The following is a 25,801-nucleotide window of genomic DNA, read 5'->3' as shown; positions in this document are numbered from 1 at the left end:
GCTCATTTTTTCTATTTTCATTCTATGACACTAACAGATAACACCTAATCAAGTTGGGAACTAAGGATTCTATATAATGTTATGATTATGAAGGTAAGCATTAGAAAAAAAATTTTTTTAATTAAATAAAAATTGTGATTGCTTTGTCTAGACTTTCCAGTGTGATGTTGAATGGTAGTGACAAAGGCAAGCACCTTCTTTTGTCCCTGATCTTAGGGAAAGCTCTTGGTCCTCCACTGGGGAGTAGTATGTTCGCTGTGGGTTTTAATAAATGTCTTTTATCATGTTGAGGAAGTTCCCTTTCATTCCTAGTTCCTGAGTGTTTTATCCTGAAAAGCTGTTGGATTTGTTGAGCCCTTGCATTCCTGGTATAAGTCTCATTTGGTCATGATGTATAATCGCTCTAAAATGCTGTTGAATTGAGTTTGCTAGCATTTTTTGAGGATTTTGCATGTATATCCACCAGGGACATTGGTCTGAAGATTTCTAGTATTGCAGTATCTGTGTCTAGGTAATACTGTATTAGGGTAATACTGGCATCACCGAGGAGTTAGAAAGTGTTCCTTCCTCTTCTAATCTTTGGAAGATTTTGAGGAGTATTGGTGGTAACTCTTCTTTAAATGTTTGGTAGTTTTCATCAACTGAAGCCATCAGGCCCTAGACTTTTCTTCATTGGAAAGTTTTGACTACTGACTCAATCCCTTTCCTTGTTATAGATCTGATTTAAGTAATTTTTAAAAACATATTTTCAGATTAAATCTCAAAATAAAATCTAGCTCTTCACTGTATGCAAGAGAAATACCTAACACAAACTCAAGAGGCGAAACTAAAAAATAAGCAAAAGGCATGCCAGGCAAAAAAAAACATAATAGCAATTAGTGGAGGTCATGATTTAATAATCAAACGATGTGCAATTCAGTCTAAAGAACATTAAACAAAATGAAAAGGAGCTATGCTATTAATCAAGGTGCCACTGAAACACAGACATAACCACTCTGAATATCTGTGCAGCATATAACCAAGCGGTGACATTTACCAGAATTAACTACAACAGTGCAAGGGAAATAAGAGCACCTGAGTACTTGGAGAGTGGAGTTCATCTCTCTCATGGTGGCTCACATGGACAGAGGAGCAAGGACAGTGTGAGAAGTAAGGCAGCTTTGTTGCAACACTAGAGACCTACCCACAGTTCCTGGAAGAAGACACAACTTAATTTTTCTCTCCTGAACCAGTGCAAGAAAGTAGACAGCTTTGCTCACTCAGTAGTTTAGGGACTCAAGTTCCTTCCAAGTTGTGGCTCCATTACCCCCTATGTGTCATCATCTCCTTGACAGAAGCCAAGTTACTGCTACATGTTCAGTTTGATCCTAGCAGGTGGGAGGAGAGATTGTGGAGTGAGCATGCCCATAATCTCAGGCCTGGGTTCAGAACTGGCAAATATTATTGCATTAACATTATATTGGAGAAATCTTGTCACTGGATAAGCCTAAATCCAAGGTGTGAAGTCTAGGAGCAGCCTAGCTTCATGGCTAGGAAAAAGGATAGAATAGGTCTCAGTGGATCACTACACATGTGTGCCACAGCCCATCCCTCTGGCCCCGAAACACCTGTGTGTGCTTATTTTCCCATGAGCAGGACACCCTTCTTTGTGAGGGATGCTCCAAAGTTACTGTATCTGTGATCTCTGAGTGATGCACAGATCTCCTCCCAGGTTCAGATGTGATTTCTTGTGGTCCAATGACCTATAAGCTGTGAGACAACTCATTTGTTTCACCCATCTGACCAACAGACAATGGTGAAACAAAGCAACACCACAATAAAGACCCCTTACAGAATAGAAAGCATGAGTGGCACAGTAGTCTCAAGGCAGGGATTGTGAGAACCCTTGCCCTGGCATGTTCAGGCTGCTCTGGTATTGCCCTGTGGAAGATTCTCCCTTACCTACTGTCCTTATCTGAAGGGAGTATCAGGAAATATGTCTTCCTTGAGGGCTGTTTAGAGGCCTAAACAATTATAGAATCTTATGGTTTCTTTGGTAGAACAATTCCCTGGAAGATTTATTTGGGATCTAAGTATGTTTGCTTCCAATCCCAGTCCTGAGCCACTCCCACCTTCCCCCATCCCCGCCTATGGAGCACATCCTGGGTAGCAGTCCAATGTCCCCACCCCAGTCAGGAGAATGAGACATTTTCCTGACATGAGAAAACCTGCTCTGGGCCAGACTGGTGAGAACACCTTTCCTCTCTGCCACAGATTGAAGGAAAGTACTTTGTGTAGGTTAGGCTAACACAAGAGACCAGCAGGAATGCAGTGGTTTAAGGATGACAGGATCTCATTTCTCTCTCGGCTAGTGGCCCGTCTTGAGTCCACATTCTCCCTGAACAGGCAGCTCAGCGTCCTGAGGTCCCCTGGCCTTGCCCTCAGGCTTGGTAGGCAGGCCGCAGACTAGCTACGTTCTGTCTTCTGCAAAGAACAAGAGCAACATGACCACAGGCTTAAGGCGCAGGCCCAGTGTGGCACGTGCCTCTTGCTTGTTCCAGAGAACAGTGGCACAGGGCCAAGCTCAGCACAAAGAAGGCTGAGAGATTCGGTCTAGCTGTGCAGAGGAAGACATGGAAAATGGATTTCAGTGGGCCACCAGCAGGTCCACTGTGGTCTGCCCAACTGGCCACCAGATGCCCATGCAACCCTCCTTACCACAACAGAACACACTCAGCCCCTCTCCAGGGAGATCAATCTCAAACTCCATCCAGCTATATTCCCAGATCAAAGTGTGGGAAATCTGGGAAAAAGAAGTCCTCTCCAGAGCCACACATGATTCCTTGTGGTCCAGTGACATATAAAATGCAAGATAATTCATTTATTCCCAACACGACCACTCCAGCTGCCCCCCATCCACCCAAATACAGTGGTGGATAGGGATGGGAAAACCACAGTAAAAACTCCTGTGTGGAAAAGAGAAGAATGGGAACACTCAGAAGTCACTGGTACACAGCAATAGGCAAATCAGGCTGGCAGATGGCAAGGATTTGCTGCGACAGAGGCTAATCTGTTCTGGAATATTCTGGAAGAGTTCCAACCCAGTGCTGGAAGATTCTCCCTTCTCTGTTATCCTGTGGCCACAACTAAAGATGTTAAAAGGCCTGGCCTTCTTGGAGGCAGGGGGGCTGGGGAGGTTCCTTTGGGGCTCAAACAATCCTAATTACTGGCCAATTTCTACTTTCTTTGACAATTCCCTCAAAAGTCTTCTGGTCTAGGTGCTTCTAGCTAGTTCCAGGTGCCAGTAACCATATCCAAAGAGGTTTTCTCAGCAGAGCTCTGAAGACTCTTCTCTTACTTTATTTCCTGCTCTGATCCATACCTCTTATTTTAATTTGGGCTACATGGTGGGGGTAGGGAGAGGGCAGGGGAACTTAAGTGGGAAAACAAAAACCTTAATCTGACCTTGCTCCAGGGCTGGATCCTACCCTAGGCTTCCTGGGTGGCCTTCAAGACAGGCTCTGAGCCGTAACAGCTGATTTCTTTCTTTGTGGGTTACAAAGCAGGGGCAGCTTTCCCCTCTGTGAGGATACTCTGTATTCATTTCCATCTCTCTTGTCTTTCTGTAATAATTTGCTAAAAGCCACAAGAGCAGTGGCCAATGTACACTAATAATCTGGCTCTTTCCAACCACCTGTCCCAGCATTGGCCTGGTCAGTATATGATCAGCCTTCCAACATGTCATAAAAATGGTATCAAATGATTTTCCAAGGTATAACAAGGGTCTCCAGCTTTCTAGCTTATAATATCTGTGCCCTCCTATGCAGCAAAACCACTTAGTCAATGCTTCATATTGTAGGGGGGTTGTTAAAACAGGACCCCATTGCCAGTAATAATTTTTGTTTACTTAGGGTAAGGGAAGGCTGTTATAATAAAGAGATCCAATAATGATTTAGTGGCTCAAAGAAGAAAGAAGTGTGTTTCTGTCATGTGTAATACTCCATTGTGATGATTCCAGATTGGCAGGCTGTATTCCACAAGGTCATTCGGGAGTCTTGGGGTCCTTCCAGCTTGTTCTCTGCAATCTCCTAGGCCACTGGCCTTGTTGGCTTAATCACTGCCGGGTTGCAGCACAATCATGTTTCCACTTGCAAGAGGGGGAAAGAGTGTGGGGGGTGGCAGGAGGGTACACCCTAAGGCCAAGACCTAGGAGAAACATGCTTCTCTTACCAATATTTGCCATTGGCTAAAACTTGATCACATCAATAGATCTAAGTACAAGAGCATCTGGGACATAGCTTTCTGGTTGCGTGCCTTGGAGGAAAGGGAAAATCAATGTTGGAGGCCAATTAGCAGTCTCTACCACAGGCCTGGGAGCTGAATGGACAGGCAGTGATCAGGAGTCATATGCCTTGAACATAAGCTGAGAGGACAACTGTCCACGTGGGAGCGTCTTGCTCTCTTTCCCCACACACAGGCCACAACATGCTTATTCCCCATCGAGAACACAGGGTCAGCAGCCCATCACAACACACATTTGTTTGATAAACTTCCATGTCCCTGCTATCCTTTCTAAAATCATGCCTACCATCCTCCCCTGTGCCAGTGGGCACCTGCAGGCGATGTGTGGCAGCACCAGGAAGCTGCTGGCAGATGGAATGGTGTATTGGCCTTGGTGCTCCAGGAAGCAGATGCCAAGATGGGATTCAGTACACAAGGACTTCATTAGGATACATGGTTCTGTGAGGTGAAACAGAGAGGGAGCCACCAAAGGCCAGGGCAGCCAGCAGGCTGGAATGCAAGAGTGACCCTGAGGTAAGGGGAGAGGGAAAGGTGTCCATGGGCTGCCCTGCAGTCTAAGAGCTCCAGCAGAGCCATTGGGAAATCCTTAAGCCAATGTCCACCACCAGAGACATCACAAGCCTCCCAGGGAGAGCTCTGCCTCAGTATCCCAGCCGTGCCCACAGCCATTGGTGGGGAGCAGCTTGTGGCTCGTGGGGAGCATAAGATAGCTTTCAAAGCCAGAGCTTTTCTTCCCTGGACAATGACACCCCCTGTAACAGGAGGTCTGCAAGGCCCATTCTTGTGACTGCCACAGAGGGTTACAGTGAGAAGTTGGGGTTCATATTCTACAAAGGGCACAGGCTTTGGAATTAAAAAAAAAAAAAAAGCAGGTTGTGACCCAGCTCACCTCTGTGGCGTTAGGTAAGAAACTGAATCTCTCTGATCCTCAGTTTTTGCATCTGTGAAATGCCTGGGAAACATTATCTAGATGAAAGTAGATCACCCACAGAGGCACTCACTACATGGTGGCTTTTATTCCTGCCCCATTTTGCCAGAGCCCAGTGGGCCTAGAAGTACCCCAGATGTGTTCCCTGAGGGAGGATTCCCAAGTCCACAGCTGACCCCAACTCCCTGGGATCACAGACAGCCCTTCCCTCTCAACCCCACACCAAGTGGGCTCACAATTGGCACACAGTGGGCTGCAGAGACCAAGCTAGCTTTTAAACCAGTCCAAGAAACATCCTGGTAAGCACCTCCCCCAGGGCCAAAGAGAAGTATTTAGAAGAGGCTGCTGGCCAGGGCTGGGATGGCCACTGTTAACTCCTCTGGGCTCCTACTTGTTTGAAAACTCATCACCCAAGCTAGGCCTGTGGGCTGAGGCCCAGGCAGAGAAGAGAAGGATGGAGGCATCTCCCTAGACAAGCCTGTAAATCTGCCCTGCTGGGCCGGCTTTCACCCACCGCAGGCAATGCCAGCTCTCAGGCTGCTGGAGAGGCCCTCTCGCCGACGTCTCTCTCCCCCGATGCACATTCCTCAGAGCACTCTTCATCTTGTCTTCCCCTCATCTTGCTCTCTATGCCCTCACTCCACCCTCCAACAGTGGCCCTTATTCTTCTCCGTCTCTAAAATGTTCTGGCTCCTGACTCGGTATCTCTGTTTCCCCACGTCTCTGTCTCTTAGTCCCCATATCCGTGAGAAGCCTCATTCTTCTCCATTTTCTGGTGCTCATCTCTCTTGCTCCGTCAACCCATGTCTGTCTCTTTCCTCTTCTTCCACCCTGTGGCCTCCTGGCCCAGCCCAGCCGCCTCCTTGGAGTCACCCACTTCTTTGGAATATCTTCAAGTTAAAGGAAGGAGCTGAACCCCAGAAGGTCTATAGGGACCTCCGGAGAGCCCCTTCCTGCCTCCCTCCTTCCTCCAGTCAGGGCAGAGCTGTTCAGAACCCAGAGAGTATCCCAGCATAGCCTGGGGGCCACAGCACCCCCACCAGCCTGCTGCCTCTAATCCTGCTCATCCCAGCCGCCCCTCCCTCACCCAGCCCGTCTCTGTGTCACTGCCCTTTCCAGACCTCTTTTTATATTCAACCCTTGGAACTAACTGCCAGTTATGGGCAAAACTAAGAAACTGGGACAAACAGGATATCACTTTTATACCAAAGAGAGGGGAATTAGCTTAATTAAATGTGGAGTATCTATTCGATAGAATTGTATAAAAACCATGATGTAGAACTACACATACTGATATTAAATACAAATCCAGATAAACAAAAAAAGCTGATTAAAAATAGTATTTAAAGCATAAATCCATTCTGCAAAAGAAAACAAATATTCATATATAGGCATAACTTCTAAAATGGTTAATATATTTATCTTGGGGTGGTGGAAGCATGAGTGACTTGTTTTATGTTATAATGAACAAATATTTCTTAGGCAATAAAACATTAGAATAATTTAAAAATAAACAAGAAAGTAGGTAACAGGGGCAGCAATATTTCCCACTGCCCTCTTATTCACTTTAACCCCACAAACATTTCAGAAGTACCTAGTTGGTGCTGGGTCCTCTGCCAAGGTCTGAGCAGGAGTTGGAATGATCGGATGTGGTCCCTGCAACAACCCCAGATAGTGGCCAGGGTGACCCAAGGGGACCCTTCAGGTAGGCCTGCACTAGGGTAGTGCCTGAACACAGATAGGTGGGGGCTCTCCAGCAGGGAGAAGGGTACTGGCAGGGCAGTGGTGCCCAGCAGGAAGCTGCCCAGCCAGGATCTCAGGATTGAAGGATGATGAGAACATAGTGCACCCACCTCTGGAAGAGTAGAAACAGGAGCTACTACTAAAGATGTAAGATAAGATGGGGTAATGGGACCAGGATGAGGGAAGAGAATGGAGGCGGGGGCACTCCCAGCTTCAGCCAACCATCCTTCCACCCCAAGGATCCCAAACCAGCCTGGCCATGGCAGCTGCAGAGACCGGAATCAGAGCTTCAAACACGTCTGTCTCACTAGGCCGAGGCCTTTGCAGGTAAGAGCCTTCTGTCAGGAGCCCCTACCACGTGGAACTGGGGCTGAGGACTGCAATGGCCAGTGTGTTCTCAAGAGCTGGGCAGCACCAAAGTTTACTCCAACCCGCAAGGCCCTGGGACCAGCCTCCTCCCTCTAAGCCAACGGGGGAGTACATTCTTTGAGGCCCTATGGGCTCTGTTTTTGTTTCTTTGTTTCATTTTTCTCTCCTTTCTCTTCTGCTCAGCCCAGGGCTACAAGAGAGGCGGCGGGAAGTCAGTTATTTCCTATCCACTGCGGGGCTGAGCCCCCACCACCAGAGGGCACCCGAGCGCAGAAACTTAGACACCTCGGGGAGAGAGCGGAGTAGGAAGAGCACCCAAGGTCTCCACTTCTCTCTGAACCACTCTGCGGAAAGCCTGTTCGTGTTGGGTCAACTCCGGAGTAATCCTGGAGAGGTAGGCTGGGTTGGGGCCCCACGTGTGGGGACCTGCCCTCCTCAACCGAATGTTATTTATTACCCTACCGCCACCTGCAGCCAGGTGACATTGTTAAACTGCTAACCCAAGGGGTTTTAGGTTGTAGACAGGAATGCGGGACAGCTGGAGAGCATTGGGAAGACAGCACTTGATGAAAGGAGCACTTGACGCAGAGTCTGGAGAGCTGGCTGCGCCATCAGTACTCTCCATGTGACCTTTCTCTCTCTGCTAGATTTTTCTCATCCGCAAACAAAGCCCGGGGAGTAGACTCGGTGGTACCCAACCGGCCTTCAGTCTCTGACCAATGACATGCCCCACCCTCCTTGCGGGAACCTGAAAAGGGTAACGAAGGCTGGACAAAGGGACCGGTGAACCAAAACAGAGCTGTTTGCTCCCGCCGCGCAGGGCCACCCTGCACCGCGCTGAGTCCGCGCAGAGAGCGCAGGGTCGTCACCTGCACGCAGCAGTGAGTGCGCATCCACCCAGCCCTTCCTCGGGTCCCTTCATTCTAATGTCCTCGTCTTGGTCTCCCACTGCTAGCTTAGGCGTCTCCCCACCCGCCGCCTGGAAGGGCGCAGAATGAATGGGGTCTTCTGCCCGGAGTTGGGGGCGATGATACCAACCCCGGCCTCCCTGAGAGGTCAACTGCAACAAGGCAGGCACTCTCGGTTCTCACAGCGCCTCTCCAGGGGCTTCATCCATCCCGGACGCCGACGGTGCGGAACAGATCGGGGAGACTGGAGTACTCTGGGCTAGGTGTGGATCCACCTGGGGAGGAGGGCGATAGACCCACGCACCATGGGCACGACCTCGTTCTGGTGACTGAAGCTTGTGGAGTTACCTCCACTCAGGGATTCCTGGCCCCCATTCCAGCCACATCCTTGCCCTACCACCCGGAGCCTGAGCCCCAAAGGTTCAAGAAGTCAAGAGCCTGGTGAAATGCACTGTGCAAATATACTGAATTTATTTGTCTCCGATCGGGAGCCCCACAGACATATTTACGTAAAAAGATAAATAAACGCCGTCAGCTATCGCAATGCAAAAATAAATATCAATCCTTCGGCCGCAGCAACAGCTGCGCTGTCCCCCAAGTCCGATCAGCTGCGCCTAACAATTATAAAAGTGTTCAGCGAGAGTGTGTTGGCGTGAGTGTGAACGGGCGTGCGCCGGGGAGCACGGTGGAGCGGTGTGCAAAATCGGAGTTGCAAACCATCGGACGAGGGAGTGGAGCGGCTCTCCAGGAAGCCCTGGCGACCCGGGTTCGACTCAGCGCGGGCGCGCCCCTCCGCACACTCACAGCAGAGTTCGTATTGGGAAGAGTTAAAAAATAAACATTTACAAGGGCAAGGAAAGCAGTCCCCCTCCCGGTGCCCCGCGTGTGCTCCGGTCCAGGACGAACGCGGCGCGGGGCGCCCGACCAGTTCATAGCCGGGCGGGAGTCCCAAGCGCAAAGGGTGGCGGTTCCCGGTCCCTGGGGTCCCCGGGGTTCGCACGCTGGTCTCCGGGCGGGCCGCGGCGGCGCGCGAGTCCCCACTGCGGGCGGCGCCCCTCACAGGGCCGAGTCGGAGTCGCTGGAGTCCAGGCTGTTTCTCAGTTTGCAGCTGCTAAGCTGCTCCCTCTGCAGCGACAGGCTCTGCGTGCTGCGGCGCAGGCACTCCAGGCTCTGCAGGAACGACTTCTTGGCCTTCTCCTCCTCCATGGGGGACACCCCTTCCTCCTCTACCTCCTGGATCTCGTCGAAGGTCACCGGCTGCGTCTTGAAGCGGGACTGGCGCGGCCGCCGCAGCCGGCCCTTGCCCTTGGACAACTTGGCGGGTCGCACGGGCTGCGGGAACTCGTCGGCTAGGCACACGAAGTGCGGCATCACCGCCTGGTAGCTGGAGCAGATGCCCATCAGCTCGCCGGGCTTGGCGGCCGCCATGGCGCTGCCGGCGTCTTCGGGGCCGGGCTGCTGGAGGCCGGCGCTCTCGGGGGGCGGCCGCTGCGCCGGGGACCCCCGGGAGGCAGCAGCCGGGGGTTCGCCAGGCGGGGGATCCAAATCTGCTGCGGGGTGGCGGCGGCCCTTGCGGGCCCGGGCCGGCGCTCCTCGGGAGGGCGGGAGGGAGGGCCCGTCGCGGGGCGCGGGGCTCCGGTGCTCTGCTGCGCTGCGCTTCCGGGCGCTCGCCGCCGTTGCTGTCACCGTCTGCCCCGCGGCGCCCCGGCTCGCCGCTTATATAGCTCGCTCCAGCCCACACGGCTGCGAGCTCGGATGACAACGAATGCCATTTAAAGCGTGCGCGCCCCGCGCCCTTCCGCCTGACGTCGCCCCGCTACTCTGGGAAATTAACGGCCCTTTCCAGCGCCTCCCGCCCCCCAGCCAACCCGACTCCGGAAGGCAGGCCCCGCCCGCGCGGGTTCCGGGGACATCCGAGGCGCAGGAAACACACCGCCAGACGCGGCCCGTCGGAGAGCAGGGGTCCTCAGATCGGCTAACTGGGATGTCATTGCCCATCTTGGGTTCCCCAAGTTTATAGCAACCGCGGTGGCCGCTGGGCCACAGGTCCCCCGCCCCCGCCTCCTAAGCCCAAACGAACACACTCAAGACACTGTTTATTCCGCCGCGGGCTCTCCTTTGGGCGCGCTTGGTGGAGTCTGCTCCCAGCTCTCCTTGCAGCCGGGAGAGACTGAGCACTCAGCTCCCCAGAACCGAGTTCCTTAGAAAGGCTGGGTTTCTTTTCTGGCTCCTTGCCACCTCTCTCCCCTCCTCTCCCCCCAGTACATACACACACGCAAACACACTCGGAGACATGCAGGAATACAAACCACCCTGCTTATTCTATTCCAGTTCTTCCTTTTGCTCTCTTCTGTCTTACTCCCTAACCCTGCCAGTCCCTCAGGCACCCCCCATTCATACTCAGAAGAATGACACTTGGACATGGCACTAGCAAAAATAATAATTACCATCTGGAGAGCTTTACTCCAAGGTGAACTTTGTTCTACATGCATTACCCTATTTAATCTTCATAACAGCCCTTTGAGTCCTTGGTGTTCTCCCAATTTTACATCTGAGAAAATGGAGACACAGAGAAGATGAGTAACTAGTACCCTAGTAACTGATGGGACCAGAGAGGGGGGACTCCGGAGTCCATGCTGTTACAGTCCCCTGCTAAGTGCTGATACCCACCAGTGCCCCTAAGACTTCTAAGAGAAGGTCCCTTAGTCTGATTCCTGATTCCCAAAAGGAAACTGTGCACCCTACCTTGACCACATCTGAGGTCCGAGGTGTGGGCACACACAGAGCAGTATCCCCCACCCCCACCTCCCAGCCACTGAGCAAGGCTCATGGGGCCACTGGGAAAGGAGGGAACCAAAGGGATTTGGCCGCCGTTCCTCATATAGCCATTCAACAAAGATGTATTGAGAACCTACTGTGTACCAGCTAAAGAAAGTCCCTGCCCCCATGAAAGTTACATTCTAGTGGGAGGGACAGATAAACACCTAAAGAAGAGCATGTACTTCCAGTGGTGTGACAGGGATGCAGATGGAGAGATGTGCAGAGGGGGTGGCCAGGAAAGGCTTCTCTTAGCAGGTGATACTTAAGGTGACCCCTGGGGACCCTTAATAAGGACAATAACATTATGAAGTTTAATATGTGCCACACTCTGAGTTCTTTCATGCATTAACTCACTGTGTTGTCATATTTAATTCTCTCAACAACTCTGGGTAACAAATACTTTCATCACCACCATTTATAGATAGGAAAACCAAGGCACAGAGAAGCTAAGCAACTTGCCGAAGTTCACACAGCTAGTCAGCAGCAGAGCTGAATTCAAACCAGGTGACTCAGCTCCTAAACCATCACTCTCATCCACTACACTGAAGTCATTTGCCCTGTGGAGGACACAGAAGGAACCAGTGTGTGCCCAAGTGAAGGAGAATGTTTTGGGCAGAAGGAATCCCAGTACAAAGGCACTAAGACAGCAACAAGCTTGGCTTATTCAAGGAACAAGAAAACCTACGTGGCTAAAGCAGAATGGGGGAGGGGGATGAGAGGTAGGGAGAGTCATGGAAGGCCTTGGCCATGTTAAAGAGATAGCATTTTATTCTAAGGACAATGGTAAGATATTGAAGGGTTTTGAGCAGGGAAGCTACATGCTCCAATTTACATTTTTAAAAACTCACTTTGGCTGCCATGTGGAGAGTAGACTGAAGAGGGGTTTGGGGAGAAGCAGGGAGCCTGCCTAGAAAGGTGACTGTCATATGACCCGCAGATACAAGACACTAAAGTCTTGGATTAGGGTGAAGACAACAGAGATTTAGGGAAATGGTCAGATTTGGGATTTCTCTCAAGACAGAATTGAGAGGACTTGAGAGGTGGATTGGGTAGGGGGGAACAAGGTTGACTTTTACGTATTTGGCCTGACCAAGTGTTAGATGGTGGTGCCATTGACTGACAGAGGAATGTTGTTGGAAAGAGAAGGCTGGGGACGGGGAGAACCACTGTGGAGTCTGTGCCTATCCATCAAAATCCTCCACCCATAGGGCTGGGGCCTGAAGCGCATATATCAGAACTATATTGCATGAGAGAAAAACTTAATTTTTATAATCTTAAGGCCACTATATTTTGGAGTTCCTTTTATCAGCAGCCTAGTAATACTCTAATATAGGAATTGGTCACAAGAATGGGAAGCTGCCATATATGAAAACCCTAAAATATGTGGCATTGGTTTAGCCAATAGACGGTAAGCAATATGTAAACAAATATTAGAGAATGGAAAGCTGGTGACCCTGTTGTGCTATGACAAAACATTTATTTAAAACATTATCTGTGATAATTTAGTAAGACCACATGCCTACTTACTTAGCCTATGATTCCAGGAAAATGGCTGGAAAGAGTCAAAAACATTTGCATGTATTGGCTGCTCAATTCTGCTTTTAGCAAGGTATTACAAGAAAGAGATAAGCTAGTTTGCAAGAAGAGATGGACAGAAAAGGAGATTAATAGAAAACCACTATCCTCAGAGTTGAAAAAATCAACTGCTTTTGTACAAAGAGCAGGTCATACTGTCATGGCTCAGAGCCTTTCTCTAAGCCCATTAGGCCAAATATTAAGACCAACAAAGGGATCATCCCCATGGCAAATATTAGGGGTGTTCCCTATCACCCAAGTCTATTATTTCAGATATCCTGAGGCTAATTTTCATGTAAAGTGACAGAGAAAGAGATGGGTTGAGCAAGGCAGAGACACTTATTAACTCCATGAAGAAAGGAACTTTGGGTGTGGTCACTCCCACATGGAAACGACTAGAAACAGATGGATCTGAAGCCTACTAAGTTTTTGAAGGCATTATTATTACCAACAAAATAGCAAGGCTGGACTTCAAAAGCCCATGATTGTTTTACTCCAAAGAAGCACCCAAGGAGGACAGACTTTCACCCTGTGAATTTGCCAAGGGCAAAGCCAAGGGCCAGGGAGACACAAGATGAACTGGATGCCCCTAAGGAGCCTCTCCCACCACCAGGGCAGGGAAGTCCTCACTGTTCTAGAGCAGGTACTGTGGAAGAGGCTGCTGGCTGTCCACCCACCTAGGTCATTTCCCAGCTTCCCTTGCAGCTATATGGGGGCTATGTGTCTAAACTCTCATCCGTGGAATGTGAACAAGAAGTCAGTGTTTCAACTTCTACCTCACTTGCTTAAGAGCAAATTCCTGTCCTGGACTTCCATGTTTTTCCCTTTTATTGGCTGGAAGGACCATGACCAGAGGGACCCTTGAAGGTTCTTACTAAAATAGCAGTGCTGTCATTAGTCTGGGTCCCTAAATGACACTGTGAGCAGAGCTATCTACTAGTCTGAAACACTAACCTGGAAACTGTTATATGAGAAAGTGATCAAGTGAATATTTTTTAACTACTCTAAATTAGGTTCTCTGTTGTATTAACTTAGCACTGTTCTAACAAGACATCTGTCAAACATCTAAGTGAAGAAGTCATTGGGACTCAGGGGAGAGATGGGGGATAGGGGCAGCAGCTTGGGAGTCATCAGGGTATAGATAGGGTAATGGGTAAAAGCCCACCTTCCAGACAGAGAAGGGCTGTGAGCCACCACTGGGAGGATGATGAGCCAGTCAAGGACTCAGAGAAGCAATGCCCAACAATGTAAGAAGGAAACCCAGAGAACCCACAGAATCCAAGAAAAGGATGTTTTGAGGATGGAGAAGATTAGAATGGGAGTCCAGAGACAGGTCCGAGCCTGGCTCTGCCTGAAGTTACTGTGTGGCCCTGGGGCAAGTCACTTGTCTCTGTGCTGCAAAGGTATCTGCTCAAATGCTACTTCCAGCCTTGCCTGGCCACCCTATTTCGTATTGCCCCTCAGGCACTCTATACCAGTGTTTAAAAGGCCTTCTTCTGTACTTTGTTCTCATTGTTGTTATCTGCCTTCCCCACTGAACCGTCAGTCTCTGTTTCCCCAGCAGCCAGGCCAGAGCTGGCCCACAGCAGGAGCTCATGGCTGAGTGGATCGCCACCTGTTCCCCATTTCTCCCTGACCCTGTTCCCAGGACTCCTGGCAGCCAAGGAGGGGCTCCAAGGAAGGGCTCCTTCTCAACACACACAGCAAACCCCAAATTCCCAGGCTATGGACTGGGGTTCCCTAGGTCACTCTGTTCAGGTTCCCTGGATGGGAGGCTCCCTCCCCAAACTTCAGCCCCCTCACTGCCACTCCACCTGGAAGTCTGGCCTTGAGTCTAGCTCACAGGAGGCTGTGAGGAAGAGGGTGGAAAGACAGACAACTTCCCTCAAGGACAGAATCTGAGCTCCCACACTGCCTGGATTCCCATCCACAGCTCCCTTCCCATCAGGATGTCTCTAAGATCAGCCCCAGCCAAAGGTTGTCCACCAAGCACCCTGTGGTATTAGGAGAGCACAGACCCAGATTCTAACCCTGTTCTGCCACAGGCTTGTTCTGTGATGTTGGGCAGGTCATACTCTCTGGGATTCTGTTTTTGTACCTCTGCCCCTGGCGGGCACCAATTAGTGTACGGAAAGCACCTAGCATAGTGCCCAGCATGTCTTAAGTCCAAAACACCAGTTCCTTTTGCTTTCATTATCTCATGCCCAAACCTACCCTGCCCCCCAGTGTGGCTGAGAAGAAGTCAGGGAAAGGAGCTTCAGAGGGCATTTGAGGGTTTGTGACTTATCCTCCCAGCCTGACTCAAATTGTAAATGAGGAAGCCAGACAGCAATGTCGACTCTAAATAATGTCCCCGTGCCCGAAAGTGGTCCTGGGGGCATCAGGGGATATCAGCCTATTTCAACAGAACCCAGTACCTACCTTCCTCCCCTCTGTAGGGTACATGGGGCCAGGGAGCCAACGCGAACTGCATGTGCTGGGGCAGGGTACACAGATCTGGGGGGACAGGCCCCGGGGGGCCCACCCAGGCATGGAAGCCTGGTTCCTGTTGCCCTCTGCGCCTTGCCAAGTTTGCAGGGTCAGTGTCAGCTTTTTCAGGCCAGGCTCAGTGGCCTCCCCTGGCCACCCTAGGGCAGAGGGTAGCCAACAAAGGAGATGCAGGATGGTCCCTCTTCTTAGCAGGCCTGTAGCCACAGGACTAAAGGTCATATACAGGTCATCTGTTGAACACCTACTATGTGCCTGGCACTCTGCCAGCGGGGCTTCGCACATGCCTCACCTAAAACCTCGTCTAGGTGTCTTTGAGGGGGATCTCTATCACCCCCTGTGTGTAAAATTGTAACATTTCTAGAATATCTCACCTGGCTTTAGTACATCTGCATATCAATAGACATTCAGAGGTGGAAAGTTTTAGTGCATTTGCATCATTCCTCAGGGGTGGAGAGAAGTTCATCTCCATGTCAATGGGTAATTACCTGGGAAAGGAGGGCTTACCTGGGGAGGAGAGGTGAGGGGTGGGCGCCGGTTTGGGCCTCTGCTGGAGCAGGAAAGAGGAGAAAGACAGGCCCGGGACTGCAGCTTGTGAGCAATAAACGGATTTTAAACTTTACTTCTCCCTTTGACTGATTTCGGTTTTAGAGGTATTTTGCCCCGGGATTTCCTCTCCCCGGACTTACACCCCCATTATACAGATGAAGACACAGGGTGCTTTGTAGCTTACCAGGGTGACCCTCAGTGCTAAGTGCTAAAGCCAGTACTCAAAGCCAGCTCTTCATGCCTCGGATTATCAGTGCTTCTCACCACGCCACCCCATCTCACTGTCCCTCTTATGTAGCAAGAGCTGAACTAGAAGTCAGACACCTGGTTGCAGCAGCATCTCCATCACCCACATACCCTGTGGCCTTGAGCCAGCTGCTTCCCATCTCTGAGCTCACCTTCCCCACTTGTGAAGTGAAGAGGCTAGACTGATTTGCCAGGGGGCTCTCCAGCTCTACCATTCTAGGAGGATGGGGGGATGAGGGATCCCGTCTCAGGAAGTAGATGCTTCCTCTTGGGCCACAGAAGGGCGAACAGCCCAGGCTGAGGCTGCAGGAGGAGCAGATGGGGCAGGAAGATGGCAGCAGACTGGGAGGGGCTTCTGCCAGCACCTCCTCCACCATGCCCACCCACACTTGGGCTTCTGGGCAGAGCCAGGATTTTAAAAAAGCAACCACCAGTTCCTCAGCTATTAGAAGGGCTTTGTTTCCAAGGGAGCCTGCTGGTATCCTGGCCCAGGTCCAATGGGAGCAGGGAGGCTAAGTCTGCCCTGGGATGCAGAGAGGCAGTGAGCCACGGAGGCCATACAGTAAGGCAGGAGGAACCAGGTTCTGTTCACAGGTGCTCCTCTGCTTCCGGATGGGGAGTGGGGGGGGGGTGGGCAGGTAGGAACAAGCAGGTCATGCCCCTTCCTGTGGCTGCTCTGCCACCCTGGTACAGATCTACTGCCAGCTAGAAGCCTTGGTCAGCTGGCTGTCCCCCACACTTACCCAGCAATCTCCCCAGAGTGGATCTCAGGTCTCCAAGGGCTTAATGAAGTGTTGGTTATTCCAGATGTTGCTGTTTGGGTCCATCTGCACTTTGGGTGTATTTGGCCCAGCCACCACATGGGTGCATGCGTGTGTGTGTGCGTGCATGTGCATCCAAGCATGTGGGAGTGGAATGCAAATATGAATATGGCCTAAGGGGTGGGGAGGAGTCTGACAAACACAGCATCTGTGGCAGGCAAGTGACAAGGCCTTTCCTGCCTCCTGACCTCACCCTCACCTCCACTGGTGCCCAACCTATCCTCAGCGAGCCTTCCACACAAAGCCTATGACTTCAGCATCCTACTAAATGCTTCTGCCTCACTCAGAATTAGTGCTTCGTCTGGTACAATTGTGAGCATGAAAGTGTTCTGATAATTTTGCTGGAGAGTTGCCATGACAATCCCCTGCAAGCTCCAAGAGGGGGTGTTGGGAGGGAGAGGGAGAGACAGAGAGAGGAAGGGAGAGGATCTAGAGAGACCCCAGTGATATCCCCAAGTCAGACCTTTAGCCTCCAGCACCCCACCCTGGTGGCCCCATTCCTGCAGCGATGAGGTCACTGTCTAATCTGGGGCTCACTGTACACTGTGCAGTGGGACATCAGCTGCTGGCAGGCAGGCTGCCAGAGTTGATATGGCAGGGCTGGTCCCACTGAGGAGGCACGCTGCCATCCCCATTCCCAAGGGAACACCAGGCTGGAGTGGGGGCAGGGGGATTCTTAGGGTGGCAGGGGGTGCCAGAGCCCATGGAAACCTGCCAAGAACCTTGCCCAGCCTGTAGGCCTGGCTATGCTGATGTGAGTAATGGGAGCACATTTCCCTGCCAAGAGCCTGCTTCCAGGTATTTCAGAAGCCCATAGTCTGTGGCTCAGTTCATCCTTCATGCTTTCTTGCAGACCTGGGTGTCCTTCTTGGGACTACTGGTTTGAGAATCACTACATGGATAAGGATAAAATCAACCTGTGGCCCTTGGGTTTGCAAGATAGTTTCCCCATGACCTCATCAAAGCAGCGGTATCTCTGCTGTCTTTTGAGATGAGGTCAGAAAGGCCCAGAGAGGGGAGGGAACTAGACCAAGGTTACACAGCATGCAGTAAGGAGGAGGGCAGACAGAGTAAGGATGGAAGACAGTTCTAGATTTTATTCCAGCCTCACTGCCCTCAGGGTGGACAGGTTGTCTAAAATGGGTCCATTTGGCACTACCCCCTCATATATGGACAGAGAAACTGAGGCCCAGAGACATTCTCGAGCTAGTAAGCATAAAGCCATGGCTTGCAGCCTAAGATCCTGAGAAGTTCCACTGTCTCTACTGAATCAAAAGCCAGCCGCAGGTGTTCCCTAAAGGACGCCCCAGGGACTTATTTATGTCCCACGGTTAAAGTACCAGCCTCTGCCTCAGAAGGGAGTGTCTTCTCCTTTTGTTGGCAAAACAGAGCAGAGGGCAGCTGGAGCTGGCCAGGAACACGGAGGGAGGAGGTCAGAGGTTTTCCCAGGCAGTGCCAAGTCCCAGCTACATAAGGCAGTCTTGCAAAGGGCCTCTCAGCCTCCGCTACTGGAACTGTGTGGCCTTGGGCAAGTCACTTCAGCTTGTCAGAGCCCCAATTTCTGAAGTTACTGAGAGCCAATGGGCACAAAAATCCCCAGAGGAACTGCTGGTTTGATTCTGGGAAGCAGCTGCCCCCGAACAGCAGTCCCTGACAGCAGAGATACCCTCATGCCTGTCTCCAGCTTCCCTCAAAGCCACCTTTCAATTATTCACCATCAAGGGGGAGGGGGAACGGCCAAAAGGAAAGTATTGTTGGCTCTGAAGACAGCCTGCAGAGAGATGACTTTCATGCAGCCTTGGTAATGGTAATGTGTAACGGCATAAGAATAAACACAGATCTCAAGACTGCCTGCTTGGAAACCCTGGTTCTGCTGTTTGCTAGAAAATATTTCCCACTTCCCTGAGATTGTGGAAGCCTTGTATCTGCCCCATCCTTCTCCTGCAGTGGTGGTTATGAGAGTCAAACATACCAACGAAGAACTTGCCATGTATTTTTACATGGATTCAAAGAAATTAGGTTTGAAAAACTCATGTAATGTGTTCTAGCCTGGCCTCAAAACAGGACACACCATCACCATCAGCCCTGTAAATAGCTACTGGTCCATTCTAGGGCCCAGAGCATCTGTTTTCCCCAATCCCTGCCTGTTTTAGACACCATCTCAGGCATGGACAAAGGGTGCCTGCTGCACCCAGTCTCTCTGTGCATTCTGGACATGCTGGCATAGGTGGAGGTTACCCCAGAGACCCAATTTTAGGCAGCCTTTCTCTGACGTTGCTCTGCCTGTCACTGGCCACAGGAGGCATCTCCTCTGTTTTTCTTCAAGGCAGCAACAGCTGCCATCTCTCTAGCTGTTTCCTCACAGGAACACACAAGGGGATGGGATTTGAAGGGAGGAGCTTTTCTTGAGCACTACCTCATGCCAGTCACCAACATAAAGCATTTGGTATCTATCATTACACCTTTAAGTTTATCCTCTGAAATGGGTCCTATCTCCAATCTCTAGCTGAGGCCAGAGATGTTAGGGAACCTTCCCAAGGCCACACAGCCAAACAGAGTCAAAGCTGGGATCTGATCCCAGGTCAGTTGCCACAGCTCTTCTAATCCACCAGCAGCTCCCATGACAGTGACTCCTGGACCTGCTCAGTTTGGGGTTCAATGGAAGGAAGGGCAGGATGAAGTAGACTGTGCTTGGGAAGAGTCTGGAATTCTAATTGAGAGTCAGGCTCCACTTCCCAACGGCTTTTCCAGCGAGAAGACTGTTATCCTCTGGCCCAGTGGTAGAGCTGGAACAGAATGGGGCTGGGAGTGTGGATAACACCCAAATCCACTCCTTTTCCCGTGGTGATGGCAAGAGGAGGCCTGGGCACCCCTTCCCACTCATGGATGCCTCAGCCCTTGAGACAGAGCAGGTAGTGCCCAGCCAGACAGGACCTCTCACCGTGAGCAGGGCAGGAGGGCACTTGGAGCAGCGCATGGCAGCAGCACAGCCTCCTGACAATGCCTTCAGCCGAGAGTCCCCAGCATCTGAGATTGGACACCAGTGTTCGCAGATACCAAGAAGAACACCACAAAGGCTTGGCTCATGGGGGGCACGAGGCCAGAGGAAACGGAGCAGAACTGAAGGCTGAAAGGGCAAAGGGACCTTCCTGATGAGCTGGCTCAGTGTTTTTGGACTAAGGGGTGTGGCTCCTTAGTGAGCATACAATCAGTTAGGGATCATTTTTTAATGATACACAATAGAATCAGAGTAAACACATGTAATGAAGCATAGTTTTATGAAGGTGTAGTTATAGCTGAAAGAGAGAGTGTGTTTGTGTGTGTGTACATGTGCAGGGCTCTTTTTACCGTGTGTTGTGGTAAAAAAAAGCTACAAAACATATTAAGTTGGTTTAACCCCCGTAATCTGCAGATGGAAAAACTGGGGCAAAGGCAGGAAAAGGCTTGGCCCAGGGCCTAGGGCAAGGACAGGAACCCAAACAGCCTCCCAATGCTGGGCCAGTTCCTGCCTCAGCACCCAGAGGCTGCCTTTCAAAGGCCTGATTTCTTGCTCAGCATTTACCCTTAGACGCCATTAACCCTACCAACTCTTCATCCCTTGTTTCCAGGCTAGAGTGGGAAGAACTCGTTGCTTCATGGGGGAGGCAATGCGGTGCTATGACAGGACATTCCCAGGCCCTCCTTCTTCTGGCTGTTCCTTCTCTGCCTCTCTTCCTTCCTCCTCCCCAGCTCTGCGGGAACACCCCTGAATCAGGTCCCTTTCCACACTCCCTGCCATCTGCCTCCTCAGTTCCTCAGTCTCACTTGGTTATGCTGTCCCTCTCTTCCCAAAGGACTTGTCCTGGACCTGCCTACACAGAAGTCAGTCCATCTCCATGGCAGTGAGATCTGACCAGAGCCCTGTGTGAGCCCCGCCCTGCTGCACACACCCAGATGGGAGGATTTGCCTTCACATTTACATGTTACTTGATAATAACAGCTACCTAACAGCTACCTACATGGAGACAGATGTACCCTGTCACACTTAATTCTTACAACAACCCTGTTTTGTAGATAAACTCAGGCTAAGATATTTGATATTTGCCACAGACCAATTTGCCACCTGCTCTAGAACCAGGTCTATGCAGCACCAAAATTTAGACCTGAGACACTACCTTGCCTGGCTGATTCCTGGCAGCCTTTCTGACAAAGCATGCCAGATTGGGGTTGGGGGGAGGGGAGAGGATGATAGCATAGGAGAGGGGCAAGTATCTCTATCTCATGTTGCAGTGAGTAATGGAAGGTTCCATCCCTAGGAGGGAAGTATACTGGAAAGACAGCACCTACCCTTTTCCCAACCCACCCTACTTAGTTCTCCAGGAGAAGGACCAACTTCTCTGACAGGGGAGCTAGGGAGAAAGAACTGGGTTAGAAGGAGGGAAATCCCTTTCCTGCCTACTTTCAGATCTGCCTGCCCACAGAGTATATGTGCTGCTCAGGTTCTATGTCCCCAACTTGGAGGGAGGGCCACCCGGGAAGGGCTACATCCAGCTGCTGGAAGCAGGCCTGGAGGCCCATACCCTCTGCTCTCCACTCCCATGCTCAGTGGATTGGCAGCTGGCAGGGGCAGAACATGCCATGCTGTTTCCTGAACTCAGTAAAGGAGTATCCAGAAGCCTGGCTGTGCTCAGGGATGTAAGTAAAGGTCTCCTATCCAGCTTTGTCAGTCATACCACTGATATTTTGACCTCACAGTTCATGATGAAAAGATGTACTGCTGGAACCTGGAAACCCAACAGCTTTTCTCCCCTCCACTCCCAGAGGTGCCCTATGAGGCCACATGTACACATCTCTCTGCTTGGGCTCCTGTCATGGTTTTCCCACCTCCAGCCCTAACCTCTCACTCCCTACTAATAAATGCATTTTCCTAAAAATAACCTCAGTGGCTCCCTACCACCAGAGCCCTCTGCCTGAGACAGTTCCCAAGCCTGATCTGGGCCTTTCTCTCTCACTGTCTCTCCTCCAGCTCAATGCTCCCAACATAAGCCCTGGACACAAGCCACCCAGGGCTCCCCACTGCCCATGAGCCTTTGGGCTGTCACTTGGCAGGGTCCTCCTCCCCATTCTCCAAGTGCCTCCTCCACCTCACAGCACTCATTGTCAGGACCCCTCATATCATGTTCGCCTTGTTACTGAGGTTCTTCAAGTGTGTATCGTGTTTTCTCAACAAATGACACAAAATCCAAAAGTGCTAATACTGGCTGGATGTACTGAATGCTTGCTAACTCTATGGAGGGTTCAAGACAGCTTCTCCTTCAAGGAGAAAAGCTTTAGAGAATATTGAGCTCACAGTCTTGCACATTATTGGTGTTCAAAGCACAGCATGAGTTTCTCAGATATGCTCAAACACCATTGGTAGAAGGACAAACTGGTGCAACCTTTCTGGAAAGCCATTCATGTTACATAGTCAAGGTCTTAAAAACATGCACAGCCTTCCAAATCTGGGCCAGGACACCACTTTTAGGAATGTATTCTAAGAAATAATCACAGATGTGCACAAAGGTTTCCAACACTGCATAAGGGGAGGGGTGGTGCTACCATCTCTTCAATTGTAAAACAGAGCTAAAAATAGTGCCTAATCCATGGGCTGTTGTGAGGATTAATAAATCATGAGTTAATATATGTTAAGCACTTAACACCATGCCTAGCACCAAATTCAGGCTCTATAAAAATGTTAGCCATTCTTTTTATTATTTGAATAGAAGTGTGAATGAGACCAAATCCTGGGCTCTTAGCTACACCACAACCCTGCCTCCCACCATCTACTCTCATGAATTCCAAAATCAACAGAAAGGTTATTAATAGCAAAAACAACCCCAATATCAACAATGACCTAACTATCTAATACTGGGGACTGGTTACCCAAGAACACAACAGTACATAATTCTATGCAGCCATTCAAAACCATGTTATGGAACATAATTAATGTCAGGCACCAATGTACACAGTAAGTAGGAAAAGGCTACAAGATGATGACTTCAGTATGAAGTCACTTTTTTTTTAAAGTACACAAATGTGTAGAAAAAATTACACTGTAAAATGTAAGGAGTTGTCACCTCTGTTTATAAAGTTACAAATGCTTTTCCCTTCTCTTTTTAATTTCTGGCAAAGAATACAAACTCCTTTTGCAGGTAGGAATAAAAAATAATTTTGAGAAAGAAAATAAAAAGCCACACTGGCTTACTCTTATCCATAATAGAAGGAACCATGTTTTCCTTTTATATATTCCCCACTGAATCTAATACACAATCTTGGACATAAAAGCAAGCCTTGTTTCTGAACAGAATTCCGGCCTGGCAATCTTGTTTAATCTTCCAGGCCAAGGCATTCCCTACAGAATTGAGAAGTGGCCTGCAAGGACGAGAAAACAATGTGACTGGTGGGGGGCTGGGAGGGTGCATCTGAGCCTCCTGGGTGACTGCTCGCAAGGCTGGGAAACAGCAGGAACTGACCTGAGGGGGAAGGGGCAGTGGAGCCAGGCCCCAGGACGGTGCATTCATTGGGGGACCAGCTACCTGGGGAGCATGTGGTGGGACTGCTGAGAGCAAGCTGGGCCTCACAGCAAGACCACTTTAGCATCTGGGAGCTCTCTTCAGCTTGGTCTAAAGAACTTCCCAGGAGACATTTAAGTGCAGCTGGATCATATTAAGATCAACCTCACTCCCATACAGTTTGCATTTTGCCTGTCTTTCCCAAAGCCTCTGAATCTCCCCTTGCTGACTGCAACAGAGATGCAGGCACCTGGGGAGTCTGCCAAAGGGAAGGGCAGGGTCACAGGGCCATCCTTCAGTCACAGAGGAATTACCCACCTAGCATGAGGGTTGGGGTTGGGGTTAGCAGGGCATAGGGAATGTTTCACTTAAAACAATTACATCACTAAGCATGTTACATTTATGATCTCAACCCTTGCAAGACCTGGAGAAGTGGCTGCTTCTGTGTCCATTTCACAGCTGAGGAAACTGAGGCTTGAGGCCTGACTGACCAGTCCGGCTAGGAAGGACGTAGTGGGATTCAAGCCAAGGTCTGCAAATTTAAGCTGAGGTTCTTTCAGGGCTCTGGCAGTAATTCTGACAGATCGGAGACTGGGCCAGGAGTGGGGGTGTCAGAGTTCTTTCCTAACTCCACCCTTGCAGGCAGCACTGGGACTGTGAGAGGGGTCATGGTCCCCTTGCAAAGATGAAGCTGGGCCAGTCTTGGCTGAAGTTGTCCAGCTAACTTTTTTGTCAGCTGGTATGAAGCCTGGCCTGCACAGTTTTTGGCAGGAGGAAGCTACCTTAAGTTGCAGGTAAAATCCTTGCCATGGACTGAGCCTCCCTGCTGATGTGGCCCAGAGACCATCAATACCACCCCTGGGGGTCTGCCTCCATTGGAGGCACTTCTATGATGCCCTGGGGTTGTGTCTGTGTTCCCTTTTGTCCCTAGGTGTTGCTTTTAGTGGGGGAACTTAGAGCAGGGCACAGAACCTGGATATGGAAAGAGCGCTGGCCTAGGTATGGTGGGCTCTCCCGGCCCACCCAGGACACCAGACCTCAGAATCGGATCAATCCTCTCTCTTCATGCCTCCATTTCCTCATCTGTTTAAAAAAACAACCATCTCATAGAGTTGCTTTTAGGAATGAATCAGGTTAGGAATCTCAGACAGGGGTTCCTGCCTTCCACAGAGAACATGGGGAGGGCAGAAGGGACAGCTGTAGATGAGGTCCCTCTGAGGAGAGCATGTGGGTGGAATCACGTATAAGTAAAGATTTAAACAGAAAGAGCGCTGGCCTAGGTATTAGTGCTGGTTCTGCCTCTCCCTGGGTGGCCCTTGGTGAGCACTTAACTCCTCCAGGGCTGTTTTGTCATCTGTCCAATGGGGAGAGTAGTTTCTAACCTTTGCCCTCACAGTACTTTCAGATTCCAAAGTAAAGTATGCACAGGAGCTCACTAGTTCTCCTCTCTGGCCCATCTCCTCCCAGGAGGAGGCTGTGGTGGGGTGGGGGAGTGGGGGAGGGAAGCCAAGCATTTAGACTCCCCTCTTAATCTGTACCTCCAGACTAGCTGTCTTCCTTTCCCCCTCACACCAAGTGTGCAGAAAGGCTAAAGGCTAACATCAGAGAGAGGGGCCAGGGAGAAATTAGTGGCTAATAATCTTGATACATTTTCAGAGGAAGTGTTCCAGAAGTTTTCCCTAAACAACAGGGACATGAAGGTGACACTTCTGAGGGGCTCCCCTCCTCTCCCTGACTTTCCTGAGTTCTGTCTGGGTGGTCAGCAGCCTAAACACCCCCGAGACAGAGTTTGAGAAGCCCTGCCATGGCATCCTTCATCTCCCAATCCCACAACATTCTTTCATCTTAAGGCAGGGAGAATAGAGCCCTCAATCCAGTATCACCTTTGGAGGGGTGCCGTCCCTTCCTAGATGGTCCCATCTATGTGCCCATCCTCCATGTACAGATCAGGAAGAAGGGGAAGCCAGCGGCAGAGGCTGTGAGCACCTGAGGAGGGGTCTGGCAGCGCCCTCTTGCTGCAGCCCCTTAGAAGGCTGAGGTAACCCTCCCCTTTCTCCAACAAACTGCAGCAGGAAGGTTCAGCCAGATCCAGGCACAAGGCTGGGGCGCTCACGTCCACCTTCTTGGGGACATCTGGATCATCACAGCTGCTGTGTGGCAGCCGCTTGTCACTGTCACAGGATGCTTGCCCACACCCTTTCTGCAGCGAGCAGCTAACTGCAACCCGGCCATGGGGCCCTCCAGAGCCCTGTAACGGCCCACCGCTTGCCCTGCCTCCCACCCCATGGGGCGCAGCTCTCAGGCAAGGACAGGAGTCTCTGGCTGCAGAGTCCCCACAGCCAGGGGCCAGGCCTGGGCGGCCCAAAGGGAACCAGACTGCCTGCTGACAAGTGCCCAAGCCGGGCTCTCCCAGCCCACCCAGGACACCAGACCTCAGAATTGGATCAATCCTCTCTGTGCCTCCATTTCCTCATCTGTTTAAAAAAACAACCATCTCATAGGGTTGCTTTTAGGAATGAATCAGGTTAGGGGTATAATAGGCCC

General features: G+C 50.7%; 2 protein-coding genes across 3 annotated transcripts; one reads left to right on the top strand and one right to left on the bottom strand.

Moving 5' to 3' along the window:
- Positions 1–6,543: 6,543 nt before the first annotated feature.
- On the top strand, positions 6,544–8,769 carry LOC118915690 (uncharacterized). Of its 2 annotated transcripts, none has more exons than XM_036891814.2 (3): positions 6,544–7,279; positions 7,505–7,715; positions 8,277–8,769. In XM_036891814.2, the coding sequence occupies exons 1-3, from the start codon at positions 7,212–7,214 to the stop codon at positions 8,490–8,492; spliced, it is 495 nt and encodes a 164-aa protein (XP_036747709.2). In that variant the 5' UTR covers positions 6,544–7,211; the 3' UTR covers positions 8,493–8,769. The 2 variants fall into 2 exon arrangements, with proteins under 2 accessions (XP_036747709.2, XP_036747707.2); XM_036891812.2 differs by having other exon boundaries at positions 6,556–7,279; positions 8,282–8,769.
- C9H11orf96 (chromosome 9 C11orf96 homolog) lies at positions 8,679–9,990 on the bottom strand. The gene has a single exon (XM_036891815.2). It carries the CDS (start codon positions 9,655–9,657, stop codon positions 9,286–9,288), a length of 372 nt encoding a protein of 123 aa, XP_036747710.1. The 5' UTR covers positions 9,658–9,990; the 3' UTR covers positions 8,679–9,285.
- Between the last annotated feature and the right edge of the window lie 15,811 nt (positions 9,991–25,801).

Source organism: Manis pentadactyla, chromosome 9, assembly GCF_030020395.1.
Source record: "Manis pentadactyla isolate mManPen7 chromosome 9, mManPen7.hap1, whole genome shotgun sequence".
In the NCBI taxonomy this organism is placed as follows: domain Eukaryota; kingdom Metazoa; phylum Chordata; class Mammalia; order Pholidota; family Manidae; genus Manis; species Manis pentadactyla.
This window is presented reverse-complemented; position numbering and strand designations above follow the sequence as displayed.